The 16,301-nt window shown below is 46.9% G+C and overlaps 1 protein-coding gene across 1 annotated transcript; it reads right to left on the reverse strand.

Annotated features, from left to right (window-relative positions):
- Positions 1–1,541: 1,541 nt before the first annotated feature.
- rnf5 (ring finger protein 5) lies at positions 1,542–16,276 on the reverse strand. The gene is made up of 6 exons (XM_083645633.1): positions 15,971–16,276; positions 5,759–5,777; positions 4,923–5,035; positions 4,730–4,787; positions 3,150–3,261; positions 1,542–1,700 (listed from the first exon to the last, which is right to left on the reverse strand). The coding sequence occupies exons 1-6, from the start codon at positions 16,189–16,191 to the stop codon at positions 1,582–1,584; spliced, it is 642 nt and encodes a 213-aa protein (XP_083501759.1). The 5' UTR covers positions 16,192–16,276; the 3' UTR covers positions 1,542–1,581.
- Positions 16,277–16,301: the final 25 nt, after the last annotated feature.

Below are 16,301 nucleotides of genomic sequence, written 5' to 3' on the forward strand. Positions count from 1 at the left end.
GAAAAAGAAGGGGTTGCTATAGCAACGACTACATCTCTCTCAACAGAATAGGGCTGCACGATTATGGTCAAAATGATAATGATGATTATTTTGGTTTAATATTGACTATTGAGAGCACCATTATTTAACAGGCAAACGTGCCGGGTCTCTGTTCTGGACTGGAGCTGAAACTACACGCACGACAGCATGTTTGGGCTTTGGAGGAGGGGCGGAGCTACACGCACGACAGCATGTTTGGGCTTTGGAGGGGCGGAGCTACACGCACGACAGCATGTTTGGGCTTTGGAGGGGCGGAGCTACACGCACGACAGCATGTTTGGGCTTTGGAGGGGCGGAGCTACACGCACGACAGCATGTTTGGGCTGTGGAGGGGCGGAGCTACACGCACCACAGCATGTTTGGGCTTTGGAGGGGCGGAGCTACACGCACGACAGCATGTTTGGGCTGTGGAGGGGCGGAGCTACACGCACGACAGCATGTTTGGGCTTTGGAGGGGCGGAGCTACACGCACGACAGCATGTTTGGGCTTTGGTGGAGGGGCGGAGCTACACGCACCACAGCATGTTTGGGCTTTGGAGGGGGCGGAGCTACACGCACGACAGCATGTTTGGGCTTTGGTGGAGGGGCGGAGCTACACGCACCACAGCGCGTTTGGGCTTTGGAGGAGGGGCGGAGCACACCGCTGCGAGGGAATGGGGTGCGCTGGATTTACCACACAAGACAAAACCAGAGCAAAATTGCTCAACGGAATGCGGCACGTTTGATCTCAATTTCGTTTTCACGATTGCGGGAAGCCAAAATCTTCATCGCGATTAATATTCGATTAATTGTGCAGCCCTACATCAGAACCACCATCGATCCCTATCCTCGTTTCCCCCCCCCCCCCTTTTTTTTATCTCCACTTCACTTTCTACCACATGCCTCCTAGTTAAGGACAGTTCTATAAACAAGAGACTCGTTCAAAAAGAATGAGTCACTGTCCTGAACGATCTGTTCTCTGCATTGTACAATACAGCGGGGCAGCGCGGCACACTGCTACTTAAAGAAAACAACACCACCATCATCCGCAAAACCCTGATCACGTAATACTGTCTCTTCGGACCCCCTCGATTATACTCCGAGTCCAACGTACTCATCGAACCCCCTTAAACCCTGGTGTCCATTTGATGTATGTACAGTATGTATGTGTGTGGTCATATACTGTTTCTACAGGTGCACAGAGAGAGAGCGGGCGGGGCTGGGTGGGGTGGGGGAGGGGCTATGGGACTTCATTTTCCAGACCCTGGCTTTATGGAGAACAACACTACTGTTAAGTGCATGATCGCCTTTGGGTCAAAGTGGGGTTCACATAAACGAGAAGGCGGCGTCCTGCAGTGAATCTTCCAATTGACACCTGTTTTTCCCACACTGCTCGACTCCCCCAAGTTAGTAGTTAGTACCTGCTGAGAAAGTGTGTTGAGTGTGTGTGTGTGTGTGTGTGTCTGTGTTTTGAGTGTGTGTGAGCGTTTGTTGTGCGCTCCTCCCCCATCCCCATCCCCATCCATTCATCCATCCATCCATCCTGTCCCGCCATCTTCTCCGTCACACGCTCAACAGCCAGAAGAAGAAGAAGATGGCCACAAACAGGAAGAGGGAATCTTGCCAGTTGTTGTTGCCGTTGTTGAGGTTACCGTTGCCTTGGTGATCGGCTGCATACTGGTCTGATAGAGAGAGGGGGGAGATACAAGGTTATTATCTATAGGGGGGTGTCTGCGTGCTTTACATTATGCAGTCTGGGTGATGTTAGCTCAAATCTGTTGTGTCGGTAGTTTAAAGAGTAACTTCACCCCCCCCCCCCCCCCCCCCCCCTGTCTGAGCCTAACTCCGCCCACTGCCTAATTATGAAATATGCCAAAAAGTAGCAAGGTTCTGAGAGGGGGCAGGAGGAGGGGGGGGGGGGGGGGGGGGGGGGGGGGGCGCGTTCTGAGTCTGTGTGTTGTGTTGAGGCCCACACAGCTTTGATTATCTTTGAAGATGATCTCTGTTTATTCTGACAAAACAAGTTGTTCCATGTTGTGTTATTTTCAGTTAGGCAGTCAGAGGACCACCATGGGGCTACGTGGGGGTCCTTGAGTTAGTAACGGAGCTGTGTTAGCACAGTGAGCTAAGTAAAGCTTAGCAGAGTCAACAGTGCTTGTGTACTGTGTGACAAACAACCTGTTGGATGGATGTCCCGGACTGTGAGTCATTGCGGGATGCTTGACATTTATTACAGAAGTAAACAACAAACTGCAAAACAAACTTGTTGCATTCAGTTCAGGGCAGGTTCAGTCCCTCTGCCTCGTGCGCACTCGCTTCCCCCGACACGTTGGTTTTATATACACTTTTTGATATAGACGCGTCCCAAATGGTCGTTTCTACATCAGCGTTGGCCCTGCCGTTTTCAGACATGACATGTTGAGCCATTTTTAACCCATGAAATGCAGATTTGGATCGGGTGTCCATACAGGCGCAATTGGCCATGTCTGCGGGTGGGGAGCCAGATTAAGGGTAACGAGTCCTGGTCGCTGCACTATCGCCTCCTTTGGTCGGTCGGGGCGGCCTGTTCGGGGAGGAGGAGAACTGGGGGGGAATAGCGTGATCCTCCCACGCGCTACGTCCTGCCGGTGAAACTCTTTGCTGTCAGGTGAGAATAAGAGGCTGGCCCCGTCACATGTATCAGAGGAAGCATGTGCGAGTCTGCAACTCTCCCCAGATCAGCAGAGGGGGCGGAGCAATGACGGGGACAGCCTAGCAGGGGGAACTGGCCAAATACAGGTGGTAAGAAACCGGGTGGGGGTTAGATCTGAGGGGGGATCTGCAGTACTGCAGTGTTGTGTGTGTGTGTGTGTGTGTGTGTGTGTGTGTGTGTGTGTGTGTGTGTGTGTGTGTGTGTGTGTGTGTGTGTGTGTGTGTGTGAGAGAGAGAAACAGAGAGAGAGAAATGAGGAGAGCATGTTCTTACTCTGTCACACAGGGGGCACTGTAAAGCGCTTTGTAACAAACTTGTCTTGCGTTTAAAGTGCTCTATAAACAAAGTTGACATGTTCATGTGAGTGTGTATATCTTTTTGGTCTGTGCGTGTGTGTGTGTGTGTGTGTGTTTGTGTGTGTCTGTGTGTGTGATCGCTACCTCCTCTGTGAAAGGGGTCGTTGGTGTTGAAGACTGTGGTGAAGAAGCCGAAGGGGAAAGCACCGATTCCAAAAGACATGTGAAAGCCATTGTCCCCGAAACCCTGGAATGGCTGAGAGAGAGAGAGAGATGGGAGAGAGAGGGAGGGAGAGAGAGATGAGAGAGGGAGAGATGAGAGAGAGAGAAAGAGAGAGAGATGAAAGAGATGGAAATGCAACAGATAGAAGAACTGTAGTCTATTCACCTTATGTAGAAGAGACAGTCTGGCTTGAGAGACAATCGGAAGTTCTGATTGTGTTTAGTACTCTTCCTGTGACTCATAAGCCTAGTCTGACTCATATGTGAGTCAAACTAGGTTTGAGCAGGTGAGTCAGACTAGTCTGAGCAGGTAAAACAGCCGGCGTTTTGAACAGGAAGTCGTGACACAATGGGTCAAGTGGGCGGGGCTACATAAGGTGAATACAACTCAAAACACACCATGGAAAGTATTATTAGACATAATTACAGTATATCCTGATAACCAGATGAACATGACTTTATGACATCATTCTGCATATCTCAAAATCTAATGAGTGACACAAAAACTCCCCCCCCCCCCCCCCCCCATGTTCTCCCCAAATGTATTCATGAGTTTCATGGTGAGACAGTAGGCGCTTCCATGACCCCCTCCCTCCCTGTTTCCAGCTGACGGCTGTCTGTTCCCACCATAGTGTTTCCACCCAGGACCGTTCATATCGAAAGAGACTGAAAATAATCATAATAATTGTTGTGACTTTGTACCTACCTATGTCTTGTAATGATGCCCCCCAGCACAATCATTTCACACGTGCATAATTGTACAACGGAGTGACAATATCTTGAATCTTGAAAGAGAGAGACCGCTAAAGCTCCGTTCAATGACCAAAGAGTTCCGGTTTGGACGTTTAGCCTTCAAAATAAAAGCGGCCGCTATGCAACCACATACAGTACTATTTTTAGCAATTTCGGCTAAAATAAGGCCATACAGTACCAGCGAATTGACATTCACCTCGTTTTTGTAAAATATTTTTAGCCATTTCGCATAACATAAGCCATACGTTCCCACTCTTTGACAGCGGCGCGTACCTCCTTGCTAGTGAAAAACATTTAAACAGGAAGTCGACAACCGGCCACCGTTGAGAATCACGGGAAACGTAAGTCCAGAAAAAAGTTGAATATGGCCAATTCCCCATGCTCTCCCGGTCATCGCTCCACCCATCTCTGCCGATCTGGGGAGAGCCATAGACTAGTACATGCTTCCATCCGATACACGTGCAAGTCGCCAGCCGTTTCTTTTCGCCCGACAGCGAGGAGTTCACCGACAGGACGTAGCGTGTGGGAGGATCACGCTATTCCCCCCAGTTCCCCTTCCACCCCGAAACAGGCGCCCCCGACCGACCAGAGGAGCCACTAGTGCAGCGACCAGGACACATACCGAACCGGGTTCCCACCCACAGACACGGCCAATTGTGTCTGTAAGAACGTCTGGGGAAGGGGGGGGGGGGGCTAAGAAATGATGTCATTGAACAGAACCAGTTATCAGTGGGTAGAAGCGGACTCACCCCGCCTCTACTCTCTGGCTCTGTTCTCTGTCCCGGAGGCCGAGGCGGAGTTTTCAACCTGGAGAGCAACAGCAAGGAGTCAGACACGCTTTCTGCATTGGACAAAACACACACACACTAGCAGGCACAGAATGCACACACACACACACACACACACACACATATATATACACACAGAGTACACACACAGTACCTGGGGTCCTCTTGGCTGGAGCTCCCTCTGCCATACAGTGGGATGACTTTCTCTCTGCTGATGCCTGCTTTACACACAGGACACTGCTGTCTGCTGGGCCGTGTCTCCAGCCACTGAGGAGGGGGGGAAAACACACTGAGAGCAAATCTTTCTCCTGTGCTCTTGATGCAACAACAAGGCTTATCGTCCCAATAGTGGGTTCGGCTAAGTGCCAAATCACCAGTGGTCTGCATATGCATGGTGCTGAAAGAGATGATTTAGCCTACATAGAATACCATCTCACCTTGACACATTTTCCCCCCAAACTAAAAGATTTCAGGAGCCCCAGAAAGAGATTTTTGGAGCATGACTGATGATGAAAGTAACTGAAAATAACGATTTTTAATCTGGAGTTGCACATGTATTCACTATTACATTTTCAAGATCGCGTGAAACGGAATCTAAGTGTGTGTTCTACTTGTGTAAACCTCTGCATGTTAATACCAAACGGGAGCAGCAAGCGCACACACTGCAGTTAACACAGTGGCATTAAGTGCATTAGCACCTTAAGCTGCAGGGAGTGGGCTCCATGCCGGTTAGATCACCGCTTTCTGCGGGTTAAACTCAGGTTAACGGCTGGTTACATCAGCGCTTTCTGTGGGTTAAACCCAGGTTAACGGGTGGTTACATCAGCACTCTCTGTGGGTTAAACCCAGGTTAACGGGTGGTTACATCAGTGCTTTATGCGGGTTAAACCCAGGTTAACGGCTGGTTACATCACCGCTTTCTGCGGGTTAAACTCAGGTTAACGTGCGTGTGTGATATGGCTAATCAGAGCCAAACATAGAGGTGCTTACTTGATGAAGGCAGGGCCAGCTGTGGAGAGACAGAACAAAGGGAGACAAAGAGAAAAAAGATTAATGGCAATTCTCATAACAGCTGCATTCTCTTAAAATGTCAGCGGCTGGCTACAGTAACGCAGCACCGACATTCATATAATCATATCTCTGCATTTTTAGGCTGAATGGTGAAATATATATTTAAGCAATATAGCATGAGAGCCAGTGTGTTGTGCCAAATATATCCCTGCGGCCTCGTGGGATAACAGCTGATCAGGGGGATATATGCCACAACACACGCAGCTCGAGTGCTATATTGCTTTTATAAAAGGGTTTCCAAGTATGATAATATAATAATAATAATAATAATATAAGTCCGACTCCGACTGGCATGTCATTCTGATAGAGTCAGTTGAAACACTACTGTAAGGCGGGACCGCAAGAACGTGCGGGTGATTTGATTGGATCGTTCTGGAGACTGAAGTTGACACTGGCCAATCCTGGCGCTTGCTGAGAACCTGAGAGCTTTCTGGAAACCCCGACAGGCAGCTCGAGCGCAGCGTTGCATTCTCAGCGCTTGCTGAGAAGCTGAGTGCTTTCTGCAAAGCCCGACACCAACTAACGTTACGGGGTTAAATGCGGGGTTAAATGGGGGGTTAACAGCCTTTCTTTTGCAAAGAAGACATTAGCCCGCATCTATTCTTGTACAAAACATCATTTTCTGCGAAGTATTAGTAAAGTTATAAGCGAAGATCGATTCACAAGGATCTGACAGCTGTCTCCGCCATTTGTTTTTTTTTAAACCAAAGGCTTTTAGTAAGAGAGTTGCCATGGCAACCAATAACCGAGTCCAATAACCCATGGACTCGGTTATTGGATTTATACAATGGCTGTGAACCAATCAGATTGCTTGATTTGAGAGAGCCGTTTTATAAATATATATAAAGACAGGGTTTCCTTCCCTGACTATTGCTGCTTTACATGAGATAAATTGAGATTTTTGATAAATAATCATCAGTAATGTGGCTATAATGACTAAGTGGGTAAAGGCATAGTAATAGAACAGCTAGAACAGTCTGGTCAGTTCAGAAAATGACATCACTTTTACTGTAGTCTCGCTGGCCATCAGGATGTCACAATATCCAAAATGGAAGACGATATCTAGGCTCATATCACAATGTTATAATATCGATATATTGTCCAATCCTGTTCCTGGAGATAATTCATTTTGCTTTTATTGAACCTCAATGGACAGAATAAGCGTACAGTCTCCACTTGGTTCTGGTAACAGTTTCTGTTGCGATATTAAATGGTCAGGTTTTCTTTCTTCGCCCCTGAAGCTCCACCTCAGCAGCAGACAGACCTGTTCCTAACGAGGTGGCTGATTAAACTCATCCCTGCTCCCCGTTGCTACAGCTAATTAGCTCCATCTGTCCTCGCTCGTTAGCTGCCGGCCAGGCCCACCTGCTGCTGAAGCTGCTGCATGGTGGGAGCGCAGGATGCAGGGCTGCGGAACAGAGATGGAGACTTGGACTTGAGATTTGGGACTTGTGAACAATCTTTATTTTTGCGTGTCTTAACATTAAGGAAAAGGTCTACTAATAATAATGTTAAATAATCAATGCTGATACTGTATGTATTCTAATAGAGGAGTGAGGATAATACAGTACATGCTTTGAATTCCTTAGTTTTAGCTAGGCAGTGTTCTAAGCAGACCGGGTGGCATGCAGCAGATGATAGAACGATCATCCATATAAGAGACTTGACGTGGACTTGAGACTTGATGTGGACTTGCAAAAAAAGACTTGTGAGCATCTCTTCTCTACTAGGGAAGCAATGCCACATCGGCCGGGCTGACTCCCGAGGTTTTATGTGGAGAGGCAACCAGTGATGTAGTGGCGATTTTCAGTTTACAATAACCCTATTTTCATCTACTTTTCATCACTTTGAGAAAACGTACTATGGATTTCCATCATGCAGGTTTGTATGTGCTTAGAAAAGATGGATAAAATCTATGACAGCATTTACATCTGGTATTAAAATGCGATCTGTATCCGGAACAACGCCTCGATACGTTATCTGGATAAGGAAAAACGCCCGCTAATGCGAGGTGTAAACGCGTCATGATCAGAATGTGATCAGATCTACCTGACATCTGGAGGTAGTCTGGTTGACTGGCTCACAGTGGCGTAGGTGTATGCGCAATCCGTACAACGTGCTGGCATCCGGCTGTTGTTAACCACCACTATAGGTTAATATTATGTGTCTCTCTACTATAGTGACCGAAATTAAATACTATATAACAACACAGCTATTTTTATAACCTAAACAAATCCATTCCTACAGATTTGCTGCCACTTCAAATTACACACGCGCAGGTTTTTGCTCAGGTGGACAGAGATCCAATCTCAATGATGAGGATAACACAGAGAAGGCATTAAAAATAGCAGGTGTAAACGCAAAGGAAAGATTGGATTGTTTATCATCTAGATAACGTGCACGGACACGGATCACATTTTAATATGAGATGTAAATGGAGGTGTCTGATCCAACCTGGGACTTGTCAGGTCGCACGCAATAACATATTCCTGCATCACACAACCTATGGTGCATCATCATGATGAATTAAATATCAAAGGTTCTTAGCCCACATGTCGTCACACAGTTTCGCCGGAGGGCTCCGGCTAACTGGAACAGAGTGTGGGTTCCTCCCCCTAGACGCGTTTAACATCTGTGAATTTCCACGAATAGAGCCGAGCTCTTTTCCATAAGCTAAAATAAGCGTGTTCCACTCCTGTCATGACGGCACTGTTGTCTGACTGAGAAAACCACTTGAGGCATAAAGTGAATGTAATTCTACTGTATAGCCGCCGGTGGCTTTATGTTCACTAATATGTGTGGAGGAAGCTGAAAACCATGATCTGTTTAGGTGTAATTTCCCTTTAACGTGCCCCTCTTGTAAAAAAAAATCCCCATGACTTCAATTAAAGAACGTATCAATGACTTTCTCTGTGTAGAGTCGAGCGCTCTCAACTCCACCATGTTGCAAAAACAATTCCAGGTCACGACTCGAGACCCGGGCTCATGATCTATCTTGGGTCCCATCTCAACACAACAATGGGTATTTTGTATCACACGTTTCAAAACACTTTACAGAGGAGTTAGTTAATACAACAGAAAAAAGAGAACGTTTAAGAAACACTGGCACGAATTATGAACGGCGACTGCAGCAATTGCATCAGTCTTTAACATGTTCCCTACAGGCTAATCTTTCTAGCCCGAAAGATGACCCACATTTCCACTGCAAAAGGAACAGCGGCGCAGGCTGGGGAAACAGGCACGACTAGTTTTTGGACACCACAAAACGTTGAAATCTTGAACGCCTCGAGCGACATCATGACGCTAACATGAGCAAAAACACCCAGCTGGCCCACACAAAAAAACCATACAGCAAACACATTTTGAGCGTTGGGAGCGTGGCTTACTGCATAATCACTAATACCCGCTATCAAAGTGCTGCTGAGGATGGCATTCCTCTGGATGAAAAAGAGCTGAACAAATCTAACATAACAACCGATTCAGGTCCCATTTAAACGGGGGTCGGAAACACTAAAACGTGCGTTTTGATGCGTTAAGTTTAGTGAACTGATATCTCTCCACACCCATTCCATTGGATTCTCTTTCATTAGTGGGGAAGACAAAGAGGAAGTGAAATAGGAGGTATAGCTTCTTCAACATGTGGCCACACGCAAGGCGTCTTGTATATGCCTTAGACACCGTTAGCTGAACCAGGATGCATAATCACAACATAATACTGTACACATTATATTCAAATAAGATTGTAAACCTAGGTTAGTTAATTTTCTAGTTAGTTCCCTTGAATCTTAATCCTACATGTTCCAGGCACACATTACAGAAACTAAGTACACATGTTTTTTTAGCATAGTGGTCATTTTTGGCAAGACACCCTCAACCTGAAATGTCCGAGCAGCAGTGGAAACGTTAGGCGGTGTGTGTGTGCGAGCGCTGTCCTCATTTCTTCAGTTAAAATAGGCTACTGTTCATGGGATCAAAGTTAAGTGTGTCGTTAAGATAACAGTTAAGTGCTGTCGTTCCTATATTCAAATGCTATAAAGGAAAGAAGCCACAGGCTGATTCCTGGAAAATGTTCACGCAGATCGCGATAAGCGGACGAGGAAGGAGGATGCAGTGAGGGGCACTCGGTTCCTCTTCGCCTAGCGCTAACTTGCTGCTATGCTATGACCGCTCTCTGCTTGCTGCTCTACAACGGTCTCTCCCCAGGTGCGTGGACTCAAATATAGCCTGATCTTAGGCTCTGGAGACGGGACGCTATGCCAGCCTCTCTCCTACAGTCTGGACCGACCAAGCCAAGAAAGTTTGTAGCCTGTTTGTCTGTCTCTATTTAAGTCTGCCCAAAGATGCTGAGACATTGACCCAAACAGGCGTTAAAAATAAAACGTGGGGGCATCTGGGTAGCGCAGCGGTAGATTCCGTGGCCTACCAACACGAGGGTCGCATGTTCGAGTCCCCGACCGTGTGTCACCTCCGGCTTGGTCGCGCGCCCATACAGGCACAATCGGCCGTGTCTGCGGGCGGGAAGCCGGACTTAAGGGAATGTGTCCTGGTCGCTGCACTAGTGCCTCTTCTGGTCAGCCTGTTGAGTGGGGAGGGGAACTGGGGGGAATAGGGTGATCCTCCCGCGCGCTACGTCCTGCCGGTGAACAACTCTCCCCAGATCGGCAGGCGGGGTGGGACGACGACAGGGACAGCTTGACAGAAGGAATTGGCTGAGTACAATTAGGGAGAAAAGGGGCTCAAATTCAGAGCTAATTTGTGACATCCCTTGACCTGAGCTCCTTTCATCCAGAGTCCACTGGTTAGTGTTCATAGATGTTCATTAAGTTATTCTGCTCTGTCTGCTGATATCAGGACCACAATGGAAATAAGCCTTCGGGCTTTTTTGTGTTTTTATCCTCGGTGATTGATATATTGTCTGTTCTTTCATTACTATATGTACTGTTGTGTTATTTTATTTTAGCACCAAATAAATTCATTCATTCATTCCCTCTGATGCTACTTTGCTCTATTTCTAACTCCTAACTTGATGCGCGATAAAGAGACAATGAGGCCATTTACACCTGGCACTACACTAACATGCGTTTTCTGTGATCAGACTGCAATCAGATAGTGCTTGACCACTTGAAAGTACAGGTGTAAACGCCCCCAAGACACATTGAAGACGGATTGCAATCTGACCGGCCAAACCACCTCCGGAGGTGGTCAGGGACGCATTGTGAACACATTGAACACAAGTGCAATGTGTCCTCTCAATCTGCATACAGCAACTGTATGCGGTATTCAGAGGACACTCCTTTTGGGGTGATCAGATTGCAATCAGATTGCAATTTGATCACCCAAAACGCATGCCAACGCCAGGTGTAAATGAAATCAGGCTAATGTGGTCAAGCACTATCCGATTGCAATCTGATCACAGAAAACGCATGTTAGTGCCAGGTGTAAATGACTAGCCTGGGTAAACCCAGCCCCCACGTGACCTGCTCTCAGAGTTCCCAGTCACCTTGTGACTCGTGAGCAGGGTAAGCCTGAGAGCAGGTCACTGGGGGCTGGGTTTACCCAGGCTAGTAAATGACAGCTGCTTTACTTCCGTGCTTTTACCACCTCAAAAGGGTTGTTGTGAAATGGGTCCATTGGAACCTGAGGCCAGTGCATGTAGGACAGTGTGGGTTAAATCTATTGTTTCCACAAAGATAAAAAGGAGTCTGTTAATGAGGAATTTGTTGACTACAGTTCCTATGTTTTCAAAGTGTGAGACTGTGGGCCTCCCCACAGACAAAGCTTGGAAAAATGAGCCCCCCACACACTCAATTCCTGGAGGCCTATTGGATCATGATCATTTGATCCCATAGATAAACACTCAACAATTGAGCCAAGATAGCCTGATGTTGCTGTTTGACATATTTCAGACCACTCCAAATACATAGAAAAGCATCTGTCTGATGACATTTATTAGTTTCTGTCTCTGGGAAGGTGGGAAAAACAGTCAAATTCAACTACTGTATCTCTGAACTATCTTTAGCTGCCATGTGTGCAGCTGGATAGGTAAGGTTCACTGGGGCCGCCTACCTGCCCTAAAGTATGTAGCGGCAGGGCTCCAAACTCGTTTTTTTCCAGGTAGCACTAGTGCTACCTACTGTTTCATTAGGTAGCACAAAAATAAATTAGGTAGCACCATATTTTTTTACCGTGTGACAATTAACACATAACCTTTTCATGCCATGATGCCAATGATACATTTATATTCCAAATACCGTAGTATTGCCGTGATCTGATGTAAAAATTGACTATGACTCAAACTTGACATTTATCAAATGTTTTAATCGATTGATTAAACACTGCATGAGCAGTTGACACAAGGTCTTCTTATATGAATAATAAAATCAAACCATAAAATAACATACATCATGTAATGACATGAGGAACTAGTGCTGGAGATGGCGGAGGAGATGAGGAGGTAGAGAGAAACAGACAAGTCGATTCTGAGTGTTTCCACAGCACAGACAGCATCCTCAACTTATCCAACAGTGCAACAGCCAACTTAAAGTGACACTCCACCTGACCACAGCAGCATTAACACATTCAGTTCAAATAAGCTCCAGTCAATAAAACTGCACAACTTACAATAAACATAAACAGCAGCATACATTTACTCACTGTGTTTTGGATCACATTCAACATGTGTTCTATGGCAGCATGTCAGCACCAAAACAGACAATCTAGAGCTTACAGCTAACTGTGAGCCTGTAGATTGCCTGTGATGCTGCCATTTCTATGAGATCCAAAGACTGGAATCAGTCCTGGCCTGCATGGACACTGGCCAACTCTTAAAGTTAGGCCTCCTGGGGGCCTTTCCCTTGGAGAACCACACCTTAACATCCTGCCTGGCATCATAGTCCTCCAGTGCTGGACCCTCAACACTAATACGTAGAGATGCTCCGATCAGCTTTTTTGAGGCCGATCACCGATCACCGATCACTGGAAGCAGTATCTGCCGATCCCGATATGGCCGATCACCGATCACCGCGTCAAATCCATCAATTCAAGCCTTCTATTTATTGTGTCGCATTATTCATATATTTAATTATTCTTAACAACATCGACATTGTATATTAAGTATTAAAATTAGGAGATGAGAAAGTATCATGAGTTGGCAACCGTTTTATTATTATTTATTACAGAGTAGACTGTATACTGTAACTTTCCTGTGGAAAAATAAATAGTCTTATAAAACAAAAAATATAATACTATGTACACAACATGTGCACCAACACAGCTTGGAACATGTCTGTGAAAGCTGCAGCGATAGCCTCCGCGGTGTGTGACCCAGAAAACTCTTGTGAGTGAAGTACAACTTTGTTCAGGTCGAACTTTTCATCAATAAACTGCGCAGTTAGGCTCAGCATGGACATAGGACAGACACTCGAACTCCAAATGTCAGTCGTGAAGCTGATTGACGTGGTGTTGTCTTTCATAAGGCTCTCGATGTGCTTGTAAACAATTTGGTATAATTCCGGCAGGCAAACGTCAGTTAAATATTTACGTCCTGGCAGCGTGTAACGTGGATCCAAGCAGGATATGAGGCGTTTGAACCCGAGGTCTTCCACAACAGACAGCGGCTGCTGATCAAGACATATGAATTCCATTAGCTTTGCATTTATTTCTTTTCGTTTCTTGCTGTCGTTGCTGACTGTTATTTCCATCAGTCTTTGTGTTGCTGACTTCGCCTCTGGTGAAATAAAGTCGTGGCGGTGGTTTCAATTGTTTTCAGAGTGAAAAAAGTCCGCTGCTCAGCAAGCTCCTGTAGTTAGTTGAGCTGCAGCGCTCCGCTAGGCCGCAGGGTGTTTGGTGAAGCCGCGGTCTTGCCTGGTGAGAGGCCGCGGGGTACAGGGCAGGCTTCACTCTGTTGCGCCTCTTCCCTCCGTGCGCAGCGCAGCGCATGAGTTTGACTAACTACAAAGTGATATCCATTCTCCTGGCGGATTGTCACATTCGCCCATGCGGTATCTCCTTTGAGCACACAATGCAAACGGCAACAAGTTGTAAAATTGCCAGACAGGCGACGCCATGTTAGCTGCTCTGCTGTTTGTTCTCGCCCAAGCTGCTTTCGCTATAGAGAGAGTGCAACTTCCAAACACTTTTTCGCCACTACCCGGTGTGTGTATTGTGAGTGAGTGACGTAACCGCTGTCTTGCAGCACAGAGGCACGCGCAGGCAGACGGGGAGCAGAGGGGACAGAAAGATGCGATCTGAAGCAGGCGATTGGTTGGGGGGGAAAAAAATATTATCCTCTCTCATTCTCCCAAGTCGCACGAGTGCGACCTGATTGCAAATTAACTCGCACATTTTGAAATTAGGTGGCACATGCGACCTAATAGGTCGCACTTTGGAGCCCTGTGTAGCGGGGGAACAAGTAACTTGGGCGCTGAATGACATCGGTCCAAAACAGAGCAGCCAAATTCATGTTTTGCAATTGCATAGCAGCTGCAACTGTTACTTGTGTCTTTGTCATTGGCTGGGGAGAAAATCTGACTTCAAGACAAGATTTTACGGATGCAACTTTCCTGTACATGACCACAGACGACATACTCCTGAGCAGCTACAGACACAGGCACGCTCTTAATTTCTTTGTAGTGCACGCGAGGTTTCTCTCCATCGAATGCATCGTGCAACTAAGTTGCCGCTGAACAGAAGGCCGCATTGTGGTGTCTGCCACCCATTCAGAGTAACCCGCATACAGATCAGCTTTTGAATCCATTCGAGGAGGTAACATTCCCTATCTTTGATGCTTAGTGACCCTTGCATAGCTGCACACTCCATTGTTTCTGCTGCCAAAATGTGTGTGAACTGTACAATGGTCTCTACACACACACACAATAGGAAGTCTCAGTTTCCCTCGACCGCAACGGGACTGCCGGTTACAGTTTCGTTCACCTGGGAGAATTGTTCTTCTAAACTCACTACTCATTTTAATGCCTATAGGTCTGACCCCAATCCTACTCTGTCAGGCCTAATCTCACGATTAGCCTCAAGTAAAGCCTTGAGTCAACAACACCCTAAACTCATGAATGAGACAGCCATTCACACACTGTGTCTGTGGCTTGTGTGTACATTCTCAGCACTCTGTGAGAGAGCAGTTTCAAGGTCAAACCTTGATAAAGACTTGATTAAAGTGACCAACAAACCTAAATAGATTAGACCCACGGTTGAAGTGCAAAAATGTGCGAGTGGTTACTAGCGGGTGAATGAATGAATGAGCAGGCTGGGAGTGCAGAGCTGAGCTCCACATGCAAATGATTTGATGACATCGGGGCGTCCTGGTGGCTCACCTGGTAGCAGCACGCGTACCAAAAAAGGCTAGTCCTTCGCGCGGCCGACCCGGGTTTGAATCCGACCCGTCGTCCTTTGCCGCCACATGTCATCCCCTCTCTCTCTCCCTACCTTTCCTGTCTGCCTACTGTCCTATCCAAAAAGGCAAAAATGCTCCAGAAAAAGATTTGTTGACATCAGTAGTAACTCAAAAATGGGAAGGGAGGCACACACGCACACACACACATAGATGTGGGTGGGCAGGTAATAGATTCAAATGGCTTCTTTTGTTTGTTTGTTTGTTTGTTTTGCTCTTTTTAGCCTGACACACATTATTATAGATAGATTGCTAGCATAAATCATAGATGATATGATAGTGATGTAAGGCAGTGGCTCTCAATATGGGGTCGCAGGACCACCAGGGGTCCTATGGGGGGTCCCCCCAGCAAATTGATGAATTTTGTAAACTTTACTCTATACTTTTTTCATTTACAAGAAGTTAATACAACTAGAGAATTACTGTTATCTCTCTACCAACAATACAGATAGGCGGCCTACTGTAAGTAGTTTGAGAATTACTGATGTAAACCAAGTTATACAAGGATAGGATATGGTTTCACAATTGGGTGGGCACTGCCTTTTGTTTACTCGTGTTTGTTTGTCAGCCCGGATGTCGCATATTGTATTGTTTACTACGATCTGTCAGCAGACCAACACCCACTTCAGTCATAACGTTGTCTATGAGCCATCTTGCCTGTAGTGATAATGTTAGACCTGCCACACTATGCAGAGACAGACGCCTCCCTTGATATAAATGCCTCGTACCAGAACAAGTGGCCGCACATGCTGATGACAGCGTCCCTCGCCGTGTCCAAACAAATGTTACACTCGAAGGTGGCCCGGTCCCGCTCGCCCTCTCCGGTGCCGCCGCCGCTGCCGCCCGGACCGTCGCGGCGGTCGTTGCTGCTCTCCTCCTCCCCAGACGGGAATCCTCCTCTGCTGGCGGGTCCGCCGTCACTCGAGGACCGGGGATCCGCGGCCGCCATAATGTTTACCGTAACGTTAGCACAGGTGCTAAAACGCACACGGGCCCGACCCGAGCTAGCTAACGAGACGCGACTGTCACCGGAGATCGAGTTGCCTCCAACCCTACTGC

Source organism: Poromitra crassiceps, assembly GCF_964638095.1.
Source record: "Poromitra crassiceps genome assembly, chromosome: 11".
Taxonomy (NCBI): Eukaryota; Metazoa; Chordata; class Actinopteri; order Beryciformes; family Melamphaidae; genus Poromitra; species Poromitra crassiceps.